Raw genomic sequence first — 14,309 nt, 5'->3', positions numbered from 1 at the left:
CATCCTCAAGTAAAGGAGTTAAAAATTAATCTTCTACCCTCTCATAAGGGGGTACTTCAAGTGATTCGGGGCCCAGACAGTCTACTTCTAACTAAGTAATTATAATAAACACAAATAATGTTTGGTTTTAAATTATACAAATATGCTGTAGGACGTAGGTCGAATGACTCCCGAGTGATGACGCGGGCTAATGCAATGTTTGAATTTCATTATCTCGAAAAGTAAATCGAGTACACCTCTTTTACACGTTCATGTGGAAACTGTCCATCAGTGAAGGTTTTAGATCGACAGTTTTAGTTTTTTAAATGACATTGTATGTATAAAATAATTCTCCGTGTTTAGAAGTACCTGATCGCCCCAAATTTTAATATAATGTATTAATTATAATGTATTAATGTCACCGCTCCGTGTCTTGAGTATCTGCTCTTTAGACATTCCCAGGTGTAAACAACTGCTGATGCTTCACATTCAATGTAGAACCTCATGATACGAGCATTTAACACCGAGTGTGGTGCGGGGCGAGTTTCTTTGGACGGCCCATGTGTGTGTGTTGTCACCACATTAGCAGGCGTGGGCGAAGTAGGCGAAAAGTTAATGGGACAAAAATTAACAGAAAAACGTTGCAAATATGTTAGCTTACTTTTTTATAGCATGGATGTCGTACTATTTTATGGAAAGCTATTGGAATGACAATGATCTGAATTAATTCATTCTAAATTGTCCAAGAAACCGTTAAAATGAACGAAATTTATGAGACATTCATTTCACGCATTATATAATATCAACCCCTGAGTAAAGGGATGTTATCTTAGTACAATTTATTATTCAATGTATGATTTCGCGTATAATTGTAATCGAGTAAAACAAATCGACTTGGGGTAGGTATCCTTAATATTCTCCCCTTTCATACGTTTGTGACGCATCGCACTGTCATTTTGCGTCTAGCAAAATCGGTCACACCAATCGTTCTCACTAATGACGCCTATAGGCGAAAAGCTCCGGTGTGAACTTCCGTGCAAAATGTTCTGTGTATCGTTTCTCAAACCGTTTATACCCCTACCTCCCACAGCAGTTTGGTTATTCTCCTCTTGGCGAGACTGAATTACGGGACATTTTTCTTCCAGACCCCTCCGTATTTTCATCGAAGGGCTGTGTCCATGGGGCGGAGTGAAAATTTTAAGTTTATGTCGGATTATTGAACTTTGATAAAGTGAACGTTTTATCGCGGATACTTCATAATTCATTTAATCGAAAATTTCCGATAAAAAACATATTCATGGAATACTTTTCGTCGTGCAGAGAAAAAATACACTACATATACATAATCATCATCAGTCGGAGTTGATCCACTGCTAGATTAAGGTCTCCCTGGCTACTTTCACTCATTTCGGTGCCTAGTTATTCGCTGTCATGTACACCCACCGAGCGTAGTCCGAGCAACATTCCAGCCCATTGCCAGTGCATCTGCTTAGCGACCTCTGTGATATCGCGTACTCTTGTCGGCCTCCTTATCCATTGGTTTCTTTTGTGTTCTTTCACGTTATACCCAATAGGCACATTTACGTGCTACGTTGCGATACTCGTAATTTGTGAACTTCATAAGGGATCATGTTTCACGTGCATATATGAGCACTGGTAGCACACATAGGTTGATATTAGTTGACGCTCAAGACACGATGGGAGAGGGTCACTTTTGAAGATCCCGTCATTCATACCAGTCAATTAACATTTCGTTAAATAGTCGCTCATCGACACATCTAAGACATTGCGACTTGAGCTCTTCAGGTAACACACAAATAAGAAAGTGGGTTACCTTCTAGATGTGGCTGTATGCGGTTATAATTCTCGAGTGTGAAGAAATATGGGATAAACTTAACCACGTTTTAAAAAGGATTTTATTTTTATTATTTACGTTAACGAAATGCGACTTCAATATTGGTAATATTTGAGGACACTGCGGGCTTTGTATTATAAATTGTAAATTATAGACATAAAACGTGTTGGTGTAGTAGTGTATAGTGACTGGCTTCATATTTATATATATATGTAATTCATAATATACCTATGTGGAGCCCTGTTAGGTATAAATCTGAACTGACTGATACGAAAGGAAAATTATGTGTCTGAATATAATAATATTATACATATTATGTACTTTGTCGTACCTATGTATATGTTACGCCGAATGTGCGAAATTGAATATTACATGAAATGGGCAAAATTTTGCTTAAATCATGAAAAATGCAAGCCCGTTGCCTTATTCATGGATTAGACAAAATATCTGGAGAGTGCGTGAATTCGGCAGTAATTTGTCTGCCTAGTTCATGTATTGGACAAATTAGTTAGTAGCGCTACGGTGGTATTTTTTGCAACTAAACTAAAAGTATCAAATGCTCATGCATTGGTCATGGGGTCATTGGGTATTATATATAATCAAAATAGATGATCGCGCTCCGGTGGTGTTTTTTGCAACTAATCAAACTAAAAAAATGTGTCAAATGTCATTGATTATAATATAAAAATATACCAATCAATAACTACAATGACGTTCATATCCATTTACTATGCGCAAAAAAAAAATCTAGAACTATAATATGATAACGGAAGAATTTTATTGAAAAGTATTTTCGCGATTTGATTCGTGCTTGGGTATCAATCGTGCAATGGTCGATTGAATGTTTGTGATAGTTTGTTGACACTTGATAGCTAACCTCAAAATGGACATTCAGTTGAATAATTTAATTCAGAATTACAAAACCTAACCTAATAATAATAATATTATATTATGTCCAATTATAACTCGTAAAACCATCCGTATTAAATTTACTTTTTCTTCTGTCATGTTGACAGTTCAATAATTCCATACCCTGGCGAATTCATGTACTCAGCAGAAAATTTACCTAATTCATGAATAAGGCAACAGGCTTGACTATTACATGAATTAGCCAAAATTTTGCCCATTTCATGTAATAGTCAATTTCGCACATTCGGTGTAACATATATACAATTTTATTTACAGATTATATTAGCAATTAAGAATTGTTTATTCTTTTAGTATTTTTAATAGTATTAGTATTGTAATGGTATACCTAAGTATAATAAAAGTACCAGAGTTGGCAATTTAAGATTGAAGGACGGTTATTATTTTACTTAATAGAAGACGCGCACAATAACTGTCGATGTTACCGTATATAAATGATTTTATACTTTCAATTACATTGTCATCAGTTAATTGCGTAAAAAATAATTAAATTAATACATACATTCACGCTCCACCCTATAAATGTCTGCCTTCTGTCGTCACCTCTTCTTCCGTTGGATAGGAAGAGAAAACTTTTCTATGTATATAAATATAGTACTATCATTTTGTTGATAGTTGAATGTTTCTGTTCATTTCTCTCCGGTAGATGTATATTTTGATGATATGTATGTAGTAGTGAAAACTCTTGTTAAAAAGTAAGATTCTTTTTTATCAATGATAGTTTTTCTTCTTATTTCAACCGATTTATACCGACAACGAAACAGTAACTGATATTACGTGCAAGAAAATGTATACTACCATGTAAACTGTCTTATGCGTCAATTACATTGAGCTACTTTACGAGCTGTTTGTTGGCGAATTTACAACCTGCCTGTAAAGTCGCCCAGTGTAATCATCGAACAAGCTAACAAGCAGGTTGTAAACACTCTACCGAGAAAAGTTGAAAGCCGGTCAACTTTACACACTACACGCCGGCGTGTGGGCCTACTGCGTCTGCGCAGTAGAGCGCAGTAGCAACCTCCCGGTAAAAAAACGAACTACGTTCTGTCAAAATAGTCGCTGGCCTGTGGCTTCTCAGCGAATGGAAAGTTCTGTGTCATCATCACAACCGTAGTGGCTGAATCGCCCGCTTTTAAATTCGCCAACAAACAGCTCGTAAAGTAGCTCAATGTAATTGACGCTTTAGTTCGCTTAGTTTAAACTTTTTTCGTCGTGTATAACCCTTTGGAAACTTTTGCCCGAGAGTAAAACCAAGAGGCCATCCATTTACTGAAACCGTGTGGTTTTGAACCGTATGTCATATTAAATAATATGATTTCTGTTACGGAAATATATTTCCTATGTACGTAGCTAAAATTTAATTTTGCATTAAAGAATCATAAGATAAGTAGGGCTTGGGATGCAGGATTACAAATGGTTTCCGTCTATGGATGGCCTCTGAGTTATTCCAAAAATTCAACCTTTTCAATTGATTCAAATAAACGAAATCATCTAATTTTAAATGCATAAGATTTTATATGGATACATCATTTGGATCACGTCGTTAACATAGGTACATATTTATTGGGAAAATATTCATACGGAGTGGGACTCAAACACGCATCCATTAGATTCCGGCCAACGTGATTTTCTAATCTAACCATCCGTGCCATACTTAATCACGACGAAATTAACCAACAGTTGTGCGACTGAAGTGCTATCAAATTTCGTTAATTTTGGCAACCATCTTTTGATCTTGTACTTGATCTTAATAATATTTTGTATGGAACATTTTTTTCGTTAAATTTGAAATCATTTCAACAAAAATTTTCTTCGTTATTTATCTCCATATTTACTAATATAATCCCCGTTTTCATCCATTTTTTAAAACTTTATTTATTTGATTTATTTATTGTTTTTTTTTATTTTATTTTGTTTTATTTTTTCTTTTTCTTTTCTTTTTAGTGATTACAACAACCTCTTGATGGACGGGGTGGAAAGCTTTATGTAAGTATCGAACTACTTATAACAACTATATTTAAATACGGGTAATTATTGCGAATCTGCATCCATGTCTTTACAGCATTATTATTACACCTATTCTGATAACGCATCTGTAGGTAATTGAAAATCAAATACCTTGATTGCAATACGGGTGATTATTTAAAATATGCAATAATGGTCGCTTTTAGTTTCCATTAAAGTGAGAGTTTAAAAAATATTCGTACGTAAGTGTATCGCGTCCGCTGCCGAAATGTCTGGCTTCATAATCGTAAGTTAAAGTCCGCATTGTAATAAAGAGAGGGCAGGCCGGGGGACGTGCCTCGAATGGGAATTGTCGTAATTTAGATTAGCATTTCCCCTTTTTGAACCTCTAGCCCCCCACCCCCCACTTGGTTGTTCGCCCGCCACTGGCGCTGACGCGTCTACTGCATACTTTTTTCGTTGTTTCTTCGCCATTTCAGTGACGTGCTTTCCCTGAAAACTGCCAACAATTCGATTGCATATCAGTCATATTATTTTAGAAAATTAATCTAATGGCCAAATTAGACCACCGGTCTCTATTTATTCAGTTATATTTTGTCTACGATCAAAGCGACTGACTGATATCTGACATCATTATAACGCGGATCATATTATCAACCTATGTTCGCAGCCTTAATTTTCATTTTCAAATGTAGTTTGTCCCAAATTATGGGATTTGTATTAATAAATATTATGTTGATTACAATGGTATATGTATTTAACTCATTGTAATGAAATTAATGGTTGTATTTTCAGTGCCGCAACTGCCCTTTCTCAATTATCTTTCTGTTCTCACACCATTTCCTCTTCTTTTTCTATGTTTTGCAACAGGGTCGACTCGTACAGATGTGGGAGTAGGTGTGTGTCTCCGAAGGGCGTGCAGTGACGTCCCATAAATAATCGAAACGAATTAAAAAAAATGAAATTCATACAGTTATTTTCTGATTTATGCGGTTTATAAATTACAATATTACGTAACATTTGTAACATCCTTCAGCGAATGAAAGGCTAGCGAAAAAGTTAGTTATATTTTCCGTATCTGTAGAATCAGTGCAGTGTAGGGTTATTTATTCAAATTAAAATCAATAGAATTTGATAAAAATAATTTGTTGTAGTTTGACTGACGTATCTTTATCGGTCGGGGTCGATCCACTATCGGATGGTGCTTTCCATTATTCTAAGTTGAAGTCCTCTTACTCGTGCACGCTGTCCTGAATATCTTTCCGGTCTGACCTAAAGACAACAATATTGTCTGCAAACCGCTGGTGATTGAGGTATTCGCCATTCATGGTGATTTCTCTGTCGCCTGCATAGATCTACCCGAATAGCGGTGTATAGTTTTCCGGATACCTTTGGTAATAGGTAACTCAGCTGATATACTTACATAATATATGTATATACGGTCTTGAAAATGAGGTTTGATAGGTAGGTACAAAGGAAAATTAGGAAGAGTCCGGGTGCGAGATAAGGCGGTACAACAGGAGTGTGTCGACCATAACATACTACTACTACTACAGTCTACTTTTTGAGTATGGTAAGAAATGTTACCTCACTGAATTATATATATTTTCTAATATGTATGTTTCCGAGCGTGCAAAGTTATGTATATATTTAATAACGAATGCTACATCTTAAATTGTATGATTTATTAACGTGGCTTGGATATTATGTGTCCCGGATGCCGCCATAGAGTGTGACACTCCGTATGCTTGTGGCTCAGCCTCACGGATTCGAACAGCTTACCGTAAATTATACTCATCCATTGACATAAAAGGTTCCTTATAAACGATTCTGGGATTGTTTGTACAAATTTCATTCTTTCAGATGAATTGGGTGAAAAATTAAACCTTCATTGTGATAAAGGTGATTATTAAAAATTCGTATTCATGCCTTTGACCTATTTAGGAAAACTGTTCTCGTTTATTATCGAGATTTTGTATGCGTGATTTTCTATGCGATGTTGTATTTTAGACTTTGCGAGAAATTAATCTTCATTCGAAACAATCTAAAACTCTCATTACGGAAATGTTATTACAAACATATTAATAATTAACATTTATTCTTGCCGAAGGGAAGTAGGCTGTGGTAAGTAACTGAAAAAACTCTAGAATCTAGATCATCCATATTTACGGGACTTTTCTTTTCAACTCTACTATTTTACTGAACATAAAAATATTATATTTTACTTTTTTAGAAAATGTATTTAACTTAAAAAGACAACATACACTAATAAAGATAGTTTATAAAAAACGTGACGCTCACTGGGAATCGAATATACGCTATAGAATTATATGGCATCGTTAGTTGGGCTACTTGTCCGGTAGGCCACCTGTAATTTTTCTACTCTGCTTAAAATAACAAAACCATTAGGTACACAATATGTGCAAAAAGGTACGTAGGCGTTGTCGTGAAAGCATTTATTCGTTTTATATGAAGTAGACAGCTCTAAGACATTAAAGACAATCACCATCAACTTCATATAAAAATGCTTTGGATTATACCAAGCCTTTGTTTGCATCTTGGATACAATATTCAATACTTAGAGACAAATCGCTGTGTTGGTTTTTTTATCATTGAATTGTCTTGTTTATTTAAATTTATATTTCTTAAGAAGGTAGGATTTAAATCAATATTAATTAATCTAGTATGGAGTCTTCGCCATTGGTGTCTATATCACGACGGCAGTAGGTACGTGGTGTTGTAAGTAAAATAAAATCTGACGCATTAAAATGCGAAGTTAAATATAACAAAACCACACCACACTCTTTTCGAATGCAACGGCTATTTTTTCTTATCAGCCCACTAAGCTAGTGGCTTCCTCTGGCATCTTGTCCTAATGCTTCGCACCCTCTCGCATTACCAGACAGATACACGATGTCTTTCCTTATGGGATTTTCCCCCTTGTCAAATATACGCCGCCCTCCCCATCTCGATAGTGTTGCGTTATTGAAAATGCGATTCTATCCTTTTGTTGTAATGCGATGATTTTTTTGATCCGATTTCGATGGGCTCTCTCGTGTCTGCTCCTTGGGGTCTGATTACTTCTCCGGTCGTTTCTCGACCCTCGCAGTTTGCACGTTGCGAATTATCATAAATAAAACTTATATTGTTAGAAATTCTCATCTGTGTTGTTGCGACTGTGATTTCTTTGATCCGAATCCAAATGGATTCGTTTTCTATTCATTCTGCAGTCATAGGGTTGTCAATTATTCGGGGTTAAAGAGACTGAAAAACCAATCGAATTATATACTCGTACATAATATATTATGTAATGTCAAAATGTTCTCAATACAAAAACGATTGATATCCTAAAGATTGAACCTATACAAGTTGAGTAAATCTACTTCAAAGTTAATTAACATGCTATTGTAAACTATATATGTACAGTATACATACAATAATACGACTGTTTTCAACATTCCGTCGTTGAGGTATTGTTTTCAAAAGATCTACTATTACTATGTCTAGAAAACAATTATATTCATTTTCGACATTTTCGTTAGTTAACGTTTTTAGTGTACTAATAGGAAGAGGTCAAGTCAAATATGAAAGTTATGAAAGTAATACCGACATTTTAGACACCGTGTCCATGGGAATATAATAAAATGCTTATATATTTTCATTCAAATCATGAAAGTTTAAATCCTTAAGGGCGGACGTGCTCAGCGTGGGTCAAAATGGAGCTTTTATTCTATTTTCAAAGCATGATCCTGGACATTCCTTAAACGTTATAGATAATATATTTATATAATTTTGAAGCCTTATTATCCTTTATATTTATTTTAAACATTTGATGACTGCATAAAGTATTTTTATTACATAAAATAGTATTCTTTTAAACCTCTCGCTCTAATGTTTTAGAATATAGTCATATTTCAGTACATAAATATGCAGTGGTGTTAAGATTTTTTACATTTATTAATTTTTAAACGCATTTATAAAACCATCAGTATAATTTATGTCGACATTATTATAGTGAAATATTTACGATAAAAAATTATATTGATAATCTCTGTGATCCCAAATTTGACAAGAATTAGGCATTTTATTATTCAAAAAATGGGCAAGATTAACATATTTGAAGATAATTCTAAAGATACTAATTATAAGCTATGTCTTTGACCATTAAAGTGTGATAAATATCCTACGAATAATGATTCCTTTATAATAATTATTGACCTAAGAATAAGGTAGTGTTTTTTTGAAATACGCCGTTTCTTTTGGCATTCCCCAGTGGTTAAGCTACAACATACGGCCGTAGCCATAAATTGGCAAACTAAAACTGATCGATGATCAAAATCTCATTTTTTACCGATTATGGAGAGTACACTATTGTGCAGACGACACTCGCTATGTCTTTCAGCTCAGTATCGACGAATTTTAAAATCGATGTAGGGGCGCGAATAGTTATGTGAGATAGAAAGGACTCTGTAGAAAGTGGTTATTATTTGTTGGTAGTATTTTGCGTCCCGGATATGGTTCAACCGGAATCCTAGACAAGGACGTCCCGGCCAATATTCGACTTTTGACAACCCTATCTATATACTACATTAATTTTCAGATCATCCTTTTATGTTATCTACGTTGCATTTGCAGTCAGTGTTGTACTTAATTTATAAAAAAACTGAACTATGGAGGAATTACATATTATAGGTAATTAACAATTTTATTCATACCATTATCACAATCAGCAAGGGTAGATTCACTGCTGGATGAATGAGTCCTCATAGTTACTACCATGGCCCTTACATCCTGAAGCCCCAGGCCAAGATGTTTGGAGGGCCCCCTACCTATCGCTCAGGTTAAAGGCAGCGTGATGTTCTACAGTCGTGTTCCCTATCTGGTTCCCAACCCTAAGGATCTACGAGGGAAAATTAGGGGTACTTCGTGTATTTTTAGCGGTTTTTTTTTGTACTTCTAACTAAATATGTTAATACTCTTCAAGTAAAATAGCGCCGCAGGCTATTCTTTTAGATTATCATACCAACTTTATGATCCTGTGTCTTTTTCTCACTTAACTGGTCGAATCACCACGCCGGGCCCCCTTTAAACCTGGGCCCCCAGGCTAGAGCCCTGTCAGCCCCCTTCCTTGTGGGGGCCATGGTTCCTGCCAGTTTTCGACTTCGATAATCCAGCAAGTTTTGCGTTGTGGTCTTATTAATTGAGCTGTAGGCATAGTGCAGTGCTCTGTCCACTTTTGTATTATTATGATTTGAATTTTTCTGTATCACACCCGTTATTGGACTTCGGCAATACTTCAGGTCACCTTTCTCCTGTTCGCTGCTCTAAATAGGACGTAGTAATGAGCTGAAACAAGCTATTTATCTGAAGGATGTCTTCTTGATCTACAAATGGGAGAAACGATATTCTGTTGTATTCAAATCAATTTTGCAGCGTCATCTAATATCAATAACGACAATCGATTTGATTATAAAATTATTTTTCTACCTCTTGATAATTCAGTATATTATTCGAATCCCAGGCATGCTGATAGGTAGATAAGAAAGAAACTCAAATAACCGTGAAGCGTTTTTATTTTCAGTTCATGCGTACGACCATTATTTTTGATATAATTTCTTCCGTCATTCGTTTTATTGCTGTGTTCCCTACTGGAAGCTGTCCAAAAAACAATCGTTTAAATCAATTTGCACAGATATTTATTTACTTTTATTAGAATATTTATTAATGTTTTACATACTGCCATTAAGTAACACTTCGTTTCATACGTAGCTGGATAAAATTATACGTAAACTTGAATTTAATTCTCTTGCTTCACTTGTACTCGGCGCGACTGCAACCCGTTGAATTTGTCACCACGTGTAGTTGAAATAGTTTTCGTCACTGTTTTGCCAAAACGCACCGAATTAGTAGCGACTAGGGAATCCAATCCCCAGCCAAAATTCTGATCTCGGGATTACAATTTAACAATCCCGAGATTGGCATTTTATATAAATAATAATGTGAATATAGTATGAGATTGCTGTTTCTGATAGTAAAGACTTAATGAATGGGTTAGCGAGATTAAAAATAGTAAAGCAAATCATGGTGTACTTATGGCCTGTCCGCTTCATAAATCTAATTAGTCAGCCAAATATGAAACTGCCGTAAAACGCATGAGATCATGGTGGAATTACTTTGTTAATAGTGCGAAGCCATTGTTTTTTCCAATCTTTCTCATTTTTATTAATTCATGTGAAAAAATAAAATGAATCGGCAACTTACACATGGGTATAAATCAAACTTCATTCAAACTCAGTTTATTTCTAATGTAGTTATTTGTTATTAAAAGTATTTTTTTGTTATATTTTCGTTTTTATTTTATTTTCCATAAAAATTGATAAAAAAATCAATACCGAAAGATTCGTGATTATGTTTATCAATCCCGGGATTCATAGGTATCGAAAATAGCTCGGGATCCCGGGATTAGAATCCCTAGTAGCGACCGAGCATGCGTGTCGCTTTCTGGTTTAGTTAGACTATTAGAAAGGTATCATAATGACAAATACGTATTTCCTACAAAGTCGACATAGGTCGATACCCCAAATTCTTCATTTTCGTCCTTCACATAGCATATTGGCCCTTCAGCTGGTGTTACCATTAGGGTATTTGTTTCCACATTTTCCTAATCCCAAAATTATTAACTAAAGAATTTTCAACATACCTATATTTTGAAAATAATTTGAGTCACTTTCTGACTTCTGTTTTTTGATATGGCTATAATTTTAATCATCGCAATATAGGCATGGGTCAATACATTTGTAAGCAATATTATTGAATTTATGTATTAATAAGTTTCCATTATACAATTATTATGATAGTGCTCGCTCACCTTTCAAAGATTATTCATTATAATATAAAAATAATTTTTAGTGCTAATTTTGCAATAGTGGTGTGCGTGTAAGGCAAATAAATTACACGTTATGCGAATCGCAGGGACGAAGCGGGGGATTATTTCGCCCGGGCCTTTGGCACTTGTCGGTAATAAAGAAAACTTTTTGGCCGGTGGCTAGACATACGCCTGGCCTTGTAGCATCGCGACGCCGAATATCCACAAAACATTACAAAAATAAAGAGTAGGTATATTAGATTCGCGTTGTAAATAAATTATCTACCAAAATACGAGTGAGTTCCAAAATATTCCGGTTTGAACCGGTTTTGTATTAGTTTAAACCGGATAATAGTAATATTATGTATTCAAATAAAATAATGAGAATTCTGCGATTCTGGCGAAAACATTTTACCCGAGTATCCCTTATAATATTATAAATTATAACTATAGCACTATATCATGGCTACGGGCGTGTTAGTGGCTAACTGCGGAACTACGTTTCACCTCGCACTCTCAGGTATATTTTTCCGACCCCCGCTAAGTCTTGACAACTGCATACAGCGCCATAAAATCGTTGGCAAGATATAATAGTTCTACATACCAAATATATCAGAGCAGCAGTTGTACCTTTTCTCAAAATGTAGAACCTTGAAACATATATAGAGTATGTGGGTTTTACCTACTGGATGTGGCTGTAAGAAGCTACGATTCTTGAGTATGGAGATATACGTGATACTTAAACATCTGTTGGAAAGTATGTTATGTTCAATAATTATGTTTATATCTATGCATTATAGTTTGTCAAGTAAGCAAAACGCGCTTTCAATATTGGTAATATTTGAGGTTACACTCTTTGAATAGGCGTTTTAGGAGGTGACAAATTTTATAATTAATTTGAATAAACCGTTATGTAGTGAGTTTGCTACATATGACAACGACAGCTCGCTAGATGGAATCGTACCTTTCATTTTTAGTTCATTTATGTGTTGGTACTTAGGTGTATGCATATTTCTCGTTTCTTATTTTTTTGTCGGTTCACCGGATAATGCCGAAAGTCTGTAACGATATTAGCGATCTCTTCAGACTATTCATTCGACCTCTACGCAGCGTAGAACTATGGAACGATAAGAGTGGAAACAACTATGGTAGACATTCAACCAGCAGTGCTTGATGATGTCTCTGTAAACTCACTTTAAACTTGTCTCCATGTTTAATCATATGAGTGTCTGAGTATATCAAGCCTAGGAAAATACGATAAGTCGCTTATCCGGATTCCTCTTCGTATGAAAATGGGTTTTTCTTTTATTTTTTTATACTGACGTCGCTTCTTCTTTGTTTTATGTACGGATGCGATATATCCAACGTAAAAGGTTTCCCATGTCTAGTAATGGCGTGTTTCTTTTATTGCACAAACAGTCTTAAACTTTAGAAATTTTCCACTCCGTAAACTTTTTTTTTCTAAAACCTAACAAAGTAAATGCCTATAATTATTTTTGGAAAAAATACTTCTCAGTTTGAAAACAGTTCAAAGCCTTTATTCGGGCCCATCTTTCACGTCCGTCTATTACTTATTTCGAGTAATTGTCATTTTATTGTTTCTTGCGTTACATCTTATTTTCACGATTTACGAATCTTGCGATACATTTTCCTATATTGTTTCATATTTGGAAAATATATATTGCCGAAATTTTAATATAAAGTAGTTAATGTAAAATTCTCAAATGGAAATGGGCTAGCACATAACCCGAAAGAAGGACAATCGTTGGACAAATTTAGTCATCCAGTAGTATCCAAGAGGTACAAAACGTCCGCAAGGTAGACCTAGATGCCGCTGGATCGATGAAATGATAAAGTTCTGCGGAAGTACGTGGCAACGCAACGCACAGGACCGAGAGAAGTGGAATCAGCTTGGAAAGGCTTTCGTCAAGCAGTGGATAAATTCAGGCTGGTGATGATGAATGTAGTAAAAAGTAAAGTAGGTACTATTTCCGCTCCAACACGGAATAAATAGAGTTATCACCACTCTGGTCTTTTAAGATATTGCCAAGTTGTCACGCATTCACTCAATTTAGGGATACGTGAAATAGTGATGATAATATATAGTCATTGTGTTGACCATATATAATCTGTCAATACAAACCACCACTCTGTGGAGGCCCATATGATCCTAATAGGATCGGACATGATCGAAAGAAAAATATATATAATATACTGATGTAATAAACTTGGTGTCTTGAATTAAAACTGTTATAAGAAAAAACATCACATCAAAAATACACTCAATATTAATAATTATTTGTCTCTTTCACCACCATCAGTTATCTACGGACCAGCCTGCGTATTCTGGTTATTATTAGTAGGAGATATCTGTTTGAAAGCGTGATTCACCTCCGTGCTGATGCATTTATTTCGGATTCACCTTGTGTCATTAACCGGAGTTGCTTTCGCTGCAAGAGTAATTGCTTACGTTTTTCTTTGCGCCAAAGTAAATAAGATTACTCAAGTACCTACTTATATTTGAATCGCTTTTCAGTCTGCTAACCTCGTCTTTTTTTGTATCCAGAATATTGAATACATATTATAACTACTGGCTTTCTTATACCTTCTTCTTTTAGATCAATAATACAAAGACATTAATAATATTGAATAATCGCACCTAATTCAAATACACATATTTTTATCAGATAAGATGAACGGTTGACACAACTTTTTGCA

General features: G+C 35.1%; 1 protein-coding gene across 1 annotated transcript in view; it reads left to right on the top strand.

Moving 5' to 3' along the window:
- The window catches only part of zuc (Mitochondrial cardiolipin hydrolase zuc), an 84,980-nt gene that overhangs the window by 33,824 nt on the left and 36,847 nt on the right, over positions 1 to 14,309 (top strand). The window contains exon 3 of the mRNA XM_085960123.1: positions 4,706 to 4,747. Coding sequence (XP_085816249.1) covers positions 4,706 to 4,708 — 3 coding nt within the window. The 3' untranslated portion in view covers positions 4,709 to 4,747. The remainder of the gene's footprint in view (positions 1 to 4,705; positions 4,748 to 14,309) is intronic.

Source organism: Rhyacophila brunnea, unplaced genomic scaffold, assembly GCF_057557595.1.
Source record: "Rhyacophila brunnea isolate RB1 unplaced genomic scaffold, BYU_Rbru_1.0 scaffold_9, whole genome shotgun sequence".
Taxonomy (NCBI): Eukaryota; Metazoa; Arthropoda; class Insecta; order Trichoptera; family Rhyacophilidae; genus Rhyacophila; species Rhyacophila brunnea.
Note: the sequence above shows the minus strand (reverse complement) of the source record. Positions and strands in the feature narration are given on the sequence as shown.